The sequence below is a fragment of the Diadema antillarum genome, unplaced genomic scaffold (assembly GCF_040938485.1).
Source record: "Diadema antillarum isolate AM-2024a unplaced genomic scaffold, OU_Dant_1.0 seq00000356_RagTag, whole genome shotgun sequence".
Taxonomy (NCBI): domain Eukaryota; kingdom Metazoa; phylum Echinodermata; class Echinoidea; order Diadematoida; family Diadematidae; genus Diadema; species Diadema antillarum.
In genome coordinates, this window is record NW_027271362.1 from 925,745 (window position 1) to 939,320 (window position 13,576).

The window sequence follows — 13,576 nt, forward strand, 5'->3', positions numbered from 1 at the left end:
GTACCTCCAGCTACATGTAAACACTTGCAAGTAAGTTTACAGATTTTTACATCGACCTGTACGTGATCATACAGTGTAACTTGGTAATAGATGAGAAGGCTGTCACCAAATTAATGCAAGAAAATAATTGAAAAAAAAATGTTAACAATCTTTGACAGTGCTTATGTAGCACATAACACAGAGTCATAATGTCCCAATGAGCTGAAAATTAACAAATGACTACTTTGTTCATACACTGTGTATTTCAAAGTTTACTCCACTACTGTTTGAAAAAAAAGAGAAATGTAGAACAGTCGGAAAACCAATATACAGTTAAGCTGAGAAAAGAGAGAATGCATTAGTCAAAGCAAGTTACTTTTTTCTACTTACCACTTATTAGAGAACCTCTTCCCATACATGGCAATCCAGTTGGACTTTGGCAATAGTGCCCACAGTACGAGCCTTTTCCAGTGGTATTCGAGCAGTCACACGTGCCATTGTCAAAGCATCTGCCAACACCAGAACACAGTTCATCACAACTCACGCCATGGAAGCACGGTTCGCAGACACATACACCAGAGTTTGGTGGATCTTGGGCCCCGTTGACACACGGAATCTCACAGGCAGGTCCCATCCAGCCATCACTGCAGTTGACGCAGCGTGGGGAAGGGTAATCCTCCAGGCAGATCCCCCTACCATTGCAGTCGTCCGGCTCCCCTGGACAATCCGGGAGGTGGCAACCTGCTCCCGTCCAGCCCGCGTCACACAGGCAGGTGCGATCGGCAAGGTTGCACTGTCCACGGTTGCTGCAGTCGGCACCGATTCCCGGACAACCGAGAACATCACAGCGCTCACCCCGCCACCCTCCGAACCCGCAGTCGCACACGCCATCAACACACTCCTCGCTTTGGTTGTTGCAAAAGGACCCACAGTCGAGTCCAGCGTAGCAGTCATCACAAGCGCACACCCACGTGGAGTTGATCAGGGTAGGCACTCCGTGGAAACATCGGAGCTCGCAGGCGTGGCCCATGTAAGTGTCGTGACAGTGACAAACAGGGTTTTCTCCTACAGGCGGTAGAGGGCAGTCCCCATTTCCGGAGCAATCTGGAGTTCCTGGACAGTCCGGTAGCTGGCATCCCACTCCCTTCCACCCAGGATCACAGAGACACTCCCAGCTGCCTGTGTTACAGCTGCCATGGCCGCTACAGTCTGTCATGTTACCAGGACATCCTGGAATTTGACATCTATCGCCACGGAAACCTGTTTCAAAGTGGCAGGCGCACCTCCTGTCATGGAAGGATGTAGCATATTGCTAATTTTGAATACTTGTGCGAAAATCTCTTTACTGAAAGTTTGGATTAACTCTATTTATTTCATCAAATTGCAAAAGATATATTTACACTGTATGTACATGAATTTATAGTGAAAACCATATAAACATGACACCAATAGACATTGGTGTAAATTCACTTGTACTGTCTATTTGGTTGTCACTATGTGTATATATGTGACCCTGCACCTCAAAACAAACAAAAAGTCGCCAGACATGAATTTTTAGTTAAGACCATATTCTGAAAGAGCAGACTTTAAGCTTTAAAATGATGTATAACTCAAATCAAATGGACTCTCCTAACCTATCTAAATATTGGAAAGAAAGCACAAACTCAGGAAAAGTGTGAACTGAGAAAAGAGGCTCTGAAGTACAGTGTCTATTCAAGCGCTTAATCTTTACCAAACCGTGCTGGCTGTGCGATGAATGGGACAAAAAACAGGAAGTAAACTACCAGAGCAACAACAATGAAGGGATTATCAGATTAAACTGAAATTAAGCATGCCTCATTAACACATTCTCTCCATAATCAATGCCAACGTCCAAAGCAGTAGCACTATCCTTTCAAAAGTTATTAGAGTTGAAAGTGAAGAGTGTGGACAAGGTTTTTCAGAAATGAAAAAGGGATTCTAAGACACACCTAATTACACTATTCTACCAAAAATGTTCGAGATAAACTGCTAAAAAAACACACTTACCTGCCCATTTTATGATACCAAATTTTAGCACAATGTAAAAGAAGATCCCCTCTTTCAGAAAATATCAAATATGAAAAAGTCAAGTTCGGCTAGGTTGACCCATTTCACTTATTTTCAGTCCTCACGCAAAATCAGTGTGTGCGACTTTATGTTCGTTTTGAGGTGCACGGTCACATATAAAGTTAAGACACCATGCCAGCAAGGGTCATGACTTTAGGCTATCTGCTGCTACTATCATATCCATCTATCTTAATATCTATCGAAGTATCTTATCTATCCATCTATATGACTGGAAAGTGTATGTCATTAAACATGAAAGGATTGAGGATCATCTGGTAGAAATTAAATTATTCAACTGAGATGGACAATAACATATCTTTGACACCGATTAATCCTTACATAAACTGTAAGTTCTAAAGGCTATAAAAGTTGTTTATGAATGGAATTATATGAAATGAAAGTGGGACGAATCACCCACCCATCCTTGCATAGTCCATTCCCACTGCAGATCTCTGTGCAGCCCAGACCAGTGAAGCAGGGATTGCACACACATCCCGTCCCATACGTGTTGTTTCCGTTGGAGCAAGGAACGTCACAGGCAGTGCCTGTCCACCTTGGATGACATTTGCATTTTCTTGGTATTGTGTCTCTGCAGACACCATTACCTGTGACATGACACACAAAGTCAAATTATCAGTTATAATTATACTAGCTTCCAACATGGTGCATTCCATGAGTTACATTCTTTTATAGTTATTTTATGGTTTAGTAATGAATGAGTCAAAATGTGCTGAATTCTGAAACTTCTCCTCATTTCACTACTTAGATTGTACTTTGCATCATTAGCTAAGGAATAAACCAAATTACATGGATTGACATCGAATAGAAGCTGTCATTGATGCTACACACACACACAAAAAGTGAACATTCATTACTCTAATCAAAGAAAGAAAATTGGCTGTTACACATTCACTCCTTTGGTCATAAAATATATCATAAATCACAGTGCTGTCTTTCAATTCATACTAAAATATATATGAGATACATGATCAAAGTCTCAATGAAAGACGAAGAACACCTGAAAAATTCCTCATTTACAGTTTGATGACGTAATGATTTCCAACACCTGACAATGCTATCATTAACCCTATTTTAACTGGGCTATTTGAGACTAAGTTTTTACTGGGGGGGGGGTCAATATGACCCTCCTTCAGATCTCGTCCGCCGATCACGCGATTGCCGCAAAATTTTGACTAAAGCTAGAGCTGGATGTCAACTACAAGATTACATGGTCATACAATAGAAAAATATTGGCTTTCTGTTTTTAATAAATGAATTATGCAAATTTATGCATGAAATCATTTTTTCACCTATAACTCCGTTAGAAAGACTGAAGGATGGCTAAATTTTTGTGTCAGAGTTCCTAAAGACACATCAAACAATTTTCTTGTAAAAAAATGGCACAATCTAAATAAATTTCTTTTGTCTTTTATTGTTTTGTTAATTTCTTATGTATTTTATTGTTTTTTCGACCTTTCATTTTCTCTTGTTTTTTGCCAAAATTTGTTGCAGGCACTTTTTCAAGCCTATCTACACTAGAATTGATTAATTTCAATGGTTAAAAGTTGAAATAATCTAATCTATATCAATTTAACCAAAAAACACAATTTGCATCGGATTTGCACACGATATCATGAATTTGAGCTGTTTTCGGGTTGACATGCATATGCAAAACATTACGTAACTTCAGAACGGTGTACCCGGACATCGCAAATTTGGTCTCAAAATATGCTAGAGACTTCCATGAAAAAAGTCATGAAACAACGCGGCACAATCTTTGCCCGTTGCGGAATCGTGGCGCGAAATGTTGAGGGGGGTGTCAATTTGATCCCCCCCCCCCCCCCAGTTAAAATAGGGTTAAATCTGGCAAAATATCTTGTTAAGATCTAAAAAAAAAATAGAAGAGAAAATTACATCACACATCTAAACTTGACAATTTATGTTGCTGGTGGCAAGGTACTTTTAAGCTCTGTAAAAGAATGTAGTTATCAAGGGTATTACACTCCACTTACCTGAGCAACTGGGTGTTCCGGGACAATCTGGAGTACTGCAGTCCTTTCCTGACCATCCAGGGTAGCAGGTACACTCATGTGTTCCAGAGTTGCAGGAACCATGCCCACTGCAGGAGCTGGGACACCCCAGGAACTCGCAGTGTGGTCCCACGAAGGCCTGTTCGGCAAGGTTGGTGCACTGACACTGACCACTCTCGCACTGCCCATTACCAGAACACTCGACGTTGCACTCGTAGCCAGTGTAGCACTCATTGCAGGTGCACACCGAGTCCTCCACACTACCATGTGCACAGTGGAATTCACATTCACTCCCAAAGTGGTTATCGGAGCAAGAACAGACCTGCGGATTGGTAAAATAGGTGCCTGTTCAGATCAAAAGAAGCACTGTTTTTGTTCTGACTGATTATAGGGGAAAGTGGCATATCAATATTGTTCTACCAGATAGGAATAAGTTGAAACCAAATCACATACATTACAATGGTCCTTAACAGGAAGTGATGATGGACTGTGACTGGGTAGTTACTTCACATTGAGAATAATCTTCTATGTTTCATCCAGAAGAAAAGGAATCTAACATTCAAACACGAACAGTGTAGTTCCCTTCGGCGAACAAACATTGCAGTACATGTACCTTTCACAAAATGTTCAGGACAATGTCTGATAACTCCATATTTTCTTAAGAGAAATACATGTTTGATATTTCACCTGCATTTCTTACAATTAAAACTTGAATGAAAAGCATAATTTTCGTCAGGTGCCAAATACGCTGTAGTAGCATTAACCTTTGCAGCAAGGCATACTTACAGCTTCCTGTTCCTCAGATACCAGACACTGGCCTTGTTCATTGCAGTCAGGCTCCCCCGGACAGTCAGGTATGTCACAGCCCTCTCCAGTCCAGCCAGGAAAGCAGAAGCAGATGCCCACTGCAGTATTGCAGTCGCCATTCCCGCTGCAGTCTTTCCCCTCACCAGGACAACCAGGGATGTTGCACAGTGGTCCTCTCCACCTTGAGTCACAGGAACACTCCCGCTCACTGGTATCAGGGTTGGTGTAACATTGGCCATTTCCTGAGCATTCCGAGTTGCAACCGCTGCCAGCGAAGCAGGGATCGCAGACGCAGTTGCCACTATCAGCAGGTTCCTCCCGGCCAAACTGGCACAAGCTGTTGCAGTCGTGGCCAATGTATGGCCAAGAACAGTTCATGCAGCGAGGACTTCCAGAGTCATCAGTGCATGTGCCACGATCAAAGCAATCTGGATCACCAGGACAGTCAAGGTGTTCACAGCCCTCTCCTTTGTACCCAATGTCACACTGGCATATGTGTGTGGCTGCATTGCACTCTCCTCTGTTGCTACATGGTGATCCAACACCAGGACATCCTGGATCACAGCACAGAGGACCCCACCACGAAGGGTCACACTGACACTCACCATTCACCACCGTCCCGTGAAGACAGCACTCAGCATCACAGCCAACACCTGTATATCCCTGACTACAGTTGCAGAAACCACTGTTGGGAGGGTCTTGTACACCATGAATGCAAGGATCTTCACATGCTGGTCCCATCACTCCAGGCTCACAATCTAAACATCTCGGAGGATCGAAGGCATCGTTGCAAGTGCCTTTGCCATTGCAGTCTGGTTCACCTGGACAGTCAGGTTCATGACAGCCAATGCCCCTCCAGCCAGGGTCGCAAGTACAAATATGAAGTGAACTGTCACAGCTTCCATGACCACTGCAATCCACATCAATGCCGGGGCAGCCTGGGTTGTCGCAGAACTCTCCTCGCCAACCCGAGTCAAAATCGCAGTGACAGACATCATTCACAACCTTTCCATGTCCCGAGCATTCAGAGTCGCAGCTTGTACCGACCCATCCAGGATCACACACACAAATCCCACTGTCCATAGGCTGCTGGATTCCCTTTACACATGGCTCGTTGCAATCAGAACCCATGTACCCGACAGAACAGTTCGTACAGGTTGGAGGGTCCCGGGTTGTGTTGCAGAAGCCTCTATCATAGCAGTCTGGTTCTCCAGGGCAGTCTGGCTCGTGACAAGCCACTCCGGACCAGCCAGGATAACAAGTACACTCGTGAATGGCACTGTTGCAATCACCATGCCCTGAGCAGTCTGTTCCAATTCCAGGACATCCCGGGATTTGACAGAAGTCTCCTCTCCAGCCGAGCATGGGGTCGCAGTCACACCTCTGTTTCTCACTATTGCAAGCACCATACCCTGAGCAGAGGACATTGCAGCCTTGACCAACCCAACAGGGCTCACATATACAGATGAATTTTCCATCTATCACTGTGGCATTACCATGCAGGCATTCTTCTTCGCAGGCCCGCCCCATCCACCCTGTAGAGCAGACGCACTCAGGAGGGTCACGGGCGGGCGAGCACTGTCCGTTTCCATTGCAGTCTGGATCTCCTGCACAGTCTGGGACAGAGCAATCTGCTCCTGCCCATCCGGGATTGCAGTAACACAGGTGGATTGCTGCATTGCAAACACCATTACCAGAGCAGTCAACGTCTTCTCCTGGACAGCCTGCAATTGAGCACAGCTCTCCTCTCCACCCTTCCTCACAAGAACAGAGACCGTCATTGCAATTCCCATGTCCTGAACACAAGGAGTCACAGAACTCTCCAGAGAAACAGCCGTTGCAATCACATCTTCCATAAGTGGAACAAACCCCAGCATCTCCACACATCACTGAACAGTTTTCTCCATGGTAACAAGGTTCACAGAGGCATTCCCCAAAGTCCGTACATTCCCCGTGCCCATTACATGTCTGGCTTTGACTGCACTCGTGCTCACATCGGAAGCCAACGTAGCCTGCATCACACTCACAGTCACCAGTGTCTGTGCACAAACCTCTACCATTACAAGTATCTAGAGCCGAGCAAGGAACTTGGCACCTGCTTCCAACGTATCCAACATCGCAAGTGCATTGTTGCCGAGTAACATTCCAAAAGCCATGGCTGCTGCATTGCAAAGAATTGGTGCAGAGCGTTCCGTCTTCACCGTCAAAGGCAGAAGTGTATGAGCTATGGCCTTTTTCCACTGTCCTCCTTCCAGAAATAATAAGATACTTATTTGGAGAGTAAGTTCTTATTCTTCCCCCTCCACCTCCACCACCAGTGTAGTACGCGTGGTAATAGCAGGTTCTCCTTGAAGAACCACCACCTGTGGCTGACAGAACTCCACGTCCTTCAAAATAAGTACTGTCTAACCAAATAGCGCCACCACTGCCACCTCCACCAGCATATCGTCCATTGCTCCCATCCATCATGACGTCCCCTTCATGTTGGGTGAGGTATGAAACAACAAACTTCACTGCTGATCCGCCTTTGCCACCGGTCGAAGAGCAAGGATGAGAAGCGCCTCCACTCCCGGCTTCAAGTGGGAGACATGCGGTGCCATAAACATCGCTTCCAGAACTACAGCTTATCCTCTTACCATGCCCTCCATAACCACCACCACTGCCCCTACAGCTGCCTCTTCCGGGACCTGCGGATATGCCATACCCTCTCGCGATTCCATCTACCAATGCTGCCATCTCTATCTTTATTCCTCTCGTGTACACTGCGAGACTGCGATCCGTTCTGATCACTCCACGGTACTCCACTTCCATGTCCCTTGACAGGTATAGACGCACTCCATCCTCGTGTCCAATGTAATAGCTCCGGCTTGAAGTGTGTAGGATGCCGGAAGTGCGCACTCTCAAACTTGCAAGACGGTACTGGCCAAGTTCAGTGGAATTGGTTGAGCAATTACTGCAGACTGTGAATCCTTGGTTTGCAAGATTCACAGTCCCACTCACAACAAGCTTCTCCATACCATGAATCCCTCCGTTTACACCGAGTGTGTCAATAATTTCGGTGTAGCGAGGAAGTACACAGATTCCCTCAAACTCAATTGAGATGCTCGATTGAGGTCGGGTTCGCCTGTCGCTGGAAGCAAGGTGCACCTGAGCATATCGGCCGACAATCATTACCCCAGTCCTGTCTCCATCAAGACTATGCACAGATGCATACTGTATTGAGTCTGCAGCTCCCTGCAACAAAGGGGGTACATAAAGGAGACTACCATTTGAGGAATGTATGTCAGCATAACCAATTGGTTTACAAATATTAGTTACGTTCAGAAGGTGATCCCTATCCTCAAGGATAGCTATCTTCGATGATAGGCTCTTAGTAAGGCGCGTGTAGACACACTCGTTGATAGCTATCTTGAAGATAGCTATCCACGAGATATCTCAGGGTTAGTGCTCTATCAATGAGCTGCAGGCGGTCCCCACTTGTAGTTAGGCATCATGTGGACAGAACTTGTTAACAGGGACTTGTAGATAAGCATAGTTATGGGGGCAGTAAGCCTATCCTTGAGGATAGGCTTTGTCATGTGAATGTGCATCATAGTTAAGGGGCCAGAGCCTATATCCTCAAGGATAGCTTTCCTTGAGGTTAGGGATCATTGTCTGAACACAACTATTGTCAGTGAATGTATGCATATTTTATTCTGTTTTGTTAGATTTAGATCCATGCTTCAAAATAGCTCTGTACTCCCCTCAGCTGTGGAACAATCTATCTGAATGTATAAGACAAACTGACTCAAAAGAAAAATTCAAATCTCTGTTAATAACCTATTTGTTAAATGAAAAGTCTCATGCATGAGAATGTGCAGCAGCTGGTAATTTTTGTTATATGTGTCTGAACATACTGAAACTGTACCTTCTTCTTTTCTTTTTCTGTATTTTCTCAGCGGTTTGAGGAAACCAGTATCCCTTACAGTCAAGCCCTCAGACTTCGCCGTATCTGCACTGAGGATTCTGAGTTTTCTTTCCATGCCAGGAACCTGAAGAGACATCTCGCAGCCAGGGGCTACGGTACCAGGAGAGTTCAACAAGCCATCAACAAAGTTCGTTCTCTCCCCAGATCTGAAGTTCTCAAACCGAAAACCAACAAGCAGGACACCACTGACAGAATACCCCTCGTGACCACTTTCCATCCCAATCTACCCTCTCTCCACAATATCCTCCGTGATAATCACCATATCCTTCACACCTCTGCTCGTCTCTTACAGGCCGTCCCAGATATTTTCATCCTGGCATACCGACGCCCCCGCAACCTCAAGGATCTCATCGTCCGTGCTGAAGTACCCTCCCTCACTGAAAATTCTTCTCCTTTACAGCATGGCACATTCTATTGTTCAGCATGTAGGTGCATCATTTGTAGCATACACATCCATGAGAAACATCACTTGTACTGCCACCAATGTCCTGTATCTCATCACTTGCAGAGTTTGTAGGATCCAGTATGTTGGGGAAACCAAGACAACACTCAAAAGACGCTTCTATGGACACAGATCTACTGTCAACACAGCCAAGCTCGACACTCCAGTGGGCCATCATTTCAATCTTCCCGATCATTCCATCACTGATATGACTCTACAGGGCATCAAATCTTTAGGCACTCGTCCAGAACCAGCAGAGAGAAGCTCTGGATGAGACGACTTCACATCATCCAACCCCATGGCCTCAACATCCAGGAGGGAAATGACTAACCACCTTTATTTTATCATTATTACCATTATTATTCTCTTTTCCATTCTAATTTCATTTTGTTCTTTCTTTGCACTTTTTCCAATTGCAGACCCTTTTATTCCCAATTGATTCCTTCCTCTAGTTTGAGTCTCTTTTATACAGCCTTTTTCCACCTACATATACACACACTTGGTTTTGTCTGCTTATACAATGGACATACTTGTGCTTATCATGCCTATGCCTGCTTATCAACAAACAATGTATACAATTTTCTCTCCTTCGGATGTTGCCCCCCCCCCCCCCCCCGTTTTTCATATGTGCTTTATTTTATCTTTTTTTTATCGATATCTTTTTCACTACTGTCATTTTAGTTGTCATTATTATCATTACTGTGTGTGTATGTATACTTTGATATGTTTGATTACCTTCATTTTGTTGCCTCCTCCTGGTACACCTTTCAGGGCTCACTGTTTGCTCAGCCCCCCCCCCCCCCCCCCTTCCCCTTGCTGTTGCTTTTTCACTCTTTCCCTTTCTTTATCCCTCTGGTGTTCCTTATCTTCTTTGATGTTGCCTCCCTATTCATCCTTTTCTGTCAATGGTTGCCCCCTTGATCTTCATGATCATTACTGACCCTCCTCTGCCTTTTGTCTGTCCGCCCTCCTCTGCCTTTTGTCTGTCCACCCTCCTGCTCTAATCCCCCTCCCTTTACCTGTTGGGTTCCTTGCCCATGACCTCCCACCCTCTCCTTTGTTTTCTTTGTTCTGTGTACCCAGTCTGTCCCTGACTGTTCTTGTTTTGTGAAGTCCTTATGTGTGATTGCTTTCCCTGCTTGTTTGTCATTTTGCCTCTGACGAAGATTCTGCGAGGATCGAAAGCTCAGGACCCTTTTGACTCCTTTTTACTCCATTGGCTCGCCTTTATTGGATAAGCAGTTTTCAGCAGCTTTTTTTTTTTTGCTACATTGAGAAATTTCAATGAGATAGGCACTTGATAGGTACTGCGAATTAGTTATTATTATTGCTGAACCCAGGGCAATTCAATGTCTGTTATTAAAACCAATTAACATCCAAATACACATCCACACATTTTACATTCAATACACACATCTATATTACAAAAATCATAAATAGACACACTGCATATGTACATGTGCGATACAAGAACACAAAAATTTGAATGTACGAACAAACAAACAAACAAACAAACAAAAACACAGAAAAGCGCAACATATCTATTGCACGACTGATAAATCTTGTGAGTATGGAATACAATGAAACCAAAATCAAACAAACCTGAATATTAAGTCGTCCTCCTCGAAGAAGTCTAACCACATAGAAGTTGTGTTGTATTCCATCCATCAGAGTCACAGTGCTGGGATTGCTGCTGTAACCATTGTTGTCTACCTCCAGCTCATCCCTGATGAAATCTGCAGTTGTGCTGTGCTTGTACACAGTACCTGGCCCACCAGCACTGCCACTGGAACCGCCCAGAGCTTTCACAGTTCCCCGGAACCTGTACAACTCATGTGTGTACACAGCAATACGTCCTCCGCTTCCTCCACCATAGTCAGGATTAACTGGTACAGAGAGTGCAAATGTATATATTGGTCATAATGAACAAGAGACATACAATGTATATGGCCTGACTTGCAGATAAAATCAGAAAGCAAATGCACAAAAAGAATACTTTTCTGAGCATCTATGCATTCCCTGTCAATTTGAATCTATATGTTCAAATAATCATTGTGTATATTCATTGGTAACAATCGATCCAGCACAAATGAGTGTGGGTGTGTGTGTGTGTGTGTGTTCTGTTTTATACAAATAAGATGAAGGAATACCAAGCTGCACTGATATCACATGAAGCTTGTTGAATGTCATGTACATTGTACATGTCAGAAATTTTGTTTTAAATTCATTCTTGCTGATTGCTGTTTGTAGAACAAACATCGAGTGCCTGTAGAAGCATATTAGTGTTGACAGATTAGTGTAAATCTGAGATACGTTACAAAGTGTGATGTCAACACCATGCTGTGCACTTAACATAATGTCCAAAGCTTTGGTGACTGCTTCCTATATCTTCGAGTTAAAGTCTGCTTGACAGTGAAAATGTTAACTAAAAGGTTTAGTCAAATAAAACTTGTGAACAAGTCTTAATACATGTACATGAAAAAAAAAACACCCAATGGAATATCTAAATCTGAAAGGATATCCAATTAAAAAGTAAAAAAATGTGAGTTTTAACCTGTTTCTACGCTTGCTCAGTGACCATTAAAACAGTTTAATCATCAAGTTGTAATACATACATGTGCTGTCTGTAAGAACATATTTTTCCACATTCAGAGAAAATTATGACCACTAAGCTTAAAGTATAAATCTTGTCAAGTACTGTTAGTTACATTAATGATGATATCGCAATCTATAGCATTGGTGGATTAGAGAGTGACTTAATACAGATCAGAAAATGACATACAGTGTACTTACGCTGAATGCAATGGGATATTCATGACTGCTCCCACTTAACTCGTTTAGGACGGCCTGATTTTGCTACAACACTCATTTCCCTTAGACACTTGCCCAAGTATACTCGGGACTCATCCTCAACGGTTAAAAAATGCCTGTTGAAAATGACATCAATCACACATACCTCCCCTTCCTGATCCACCATTGGCTGTCACCTGCCCACGACCTCTGAACTTGCTGGTCTGTATGAGCAGGCTGCCCCCACTTCCTCCTGAACCTAAGTGGTTACTGATTGGTCCAAGTCCGTTGACAGATACAGACCCATCGCATGTCAGCTCCTTGATTATAGCAAATAATATGAACAATTTTGAATCCCATTATTAAATGCTAACTTAATCTGCCTTGGTATTTTGTAAAGTAGTTTGTAGAACACCTACTGAAAATTATGGGTTGAACAGTTTCCTTCATCTTACTTTTATATGACTAAAAATGATATCATTTTACAATGAATAAATTTTCATATGCATTCCCACTAGAATCAAAGATGAAAAGCATATTCTTTATTATAAATTTCCTGCACTGTATTAACACATAGCACAGCTGTCTTCTATGCAGCTCTTATATGTAAGTTTTATGAATTTGGTACAAAATGTACTTCCAAAATGAGGTGACATTCAATTCTCCATACTCAGCCCTCCAGCAATTGACAAGTGACAATGGTAACAAAGACACATCATGGATACACATCACAGAGGTGTTCATCCTCAATGGTTTTCTGTCAATTTGCACAGACTTACCCCGCCCACTTCTATATGAATGACTCCGCCCCCTGCACAGTCATCATAAGATGAAACCCCTCCACTCCCTCCTGTGATTGGCCGATAGAGATCACCATATGCAGATCCTCCATTGTTGCCTCCTGTTAACATTTAAATGACAATAGCACCTGACACTCAGAATGTTTCATTTTAACCTTTATCCTTAAAATTCATGAAGTCAGAGCAACCTTTGGCGATGACACACCATACTCCTGTTGATGTGGAGATTATGTTGACTACATCCACCCAAGATAGACCTATACTACAATTGTAATGGCACATAGGGGCAATGAAACAACTCAATTTTAAAAACAAAACTGGCTCAGGGGATGTGCATCTCCAATAATAGTATGATAATACTAGACATTTATAAATCCCTTTTCCACTGGATACAAAGCACTATAATTAACTATTTAACCATGAGAACTACATGATCGAGGCATATTGAGATTACGGCAAAATTAAACTCAAAAGTATGTCGATCTGGCACTAAAAACAACAGCCAGGCATCACTGAAAGTATCTCATGCTTTATCGCAGGTTGCCCATACATTATACATGAAAATAATGTACTTTACACTCTCTAAACTATATTACAGATAATTTTTGTAAAGTCAAATGAACTAAACACCATAGCTTGAACACATGCATACTAATTAGATACACTGCACACA

The 13,576-nt window shown here is 43.1% G+C and overlaps 1 protein-coding gene across 1 annotated transcript in view; it reads right to left on the minus strand.

Annotated features, from left to right (window-relative positions):
* The window catches only part of LOC139731072 (uncharacterized), a 61,788-nt gene that overhangs the window by 30,179 nt on the left and 18,033 nt on the right, over positions 1 to 13,576 (minus strand). The window contains exons 12-18 of the mRNA XM_071641952.1: positions 12,883 to 13,004; positions 12,270 to 12,423; positions 10,916 to 11,199; positions 4,884 to 8,138; positions 4,080 to 4,419; positions 2,486 to 2,672; positions 370 to 1,265 (exon numbers count right to left, since the gene is read on the minus strand). Coding sequence (XP_071498053.1) covers positions 370 to 1,265; positions 2,486 to 2,672; positions 4,080 to 4,419; positions 4,884 to 8,138; positions 10,916 to 11,199; positions 12,270 to 12,423; positions 12,883 to 13,004 — 5,238 coding nt within the window. The remainder of the gene's footprint in view (positions 1 to 369; positions 1,266 to 2,485; positions 2,673 to 4,079; positions 4,420 to 4,883; positions 8,139 to 10,915; positions 11,200 to 12,269; positions 12,424 to 12,882; positions 13,005 to 13,576) is intronic.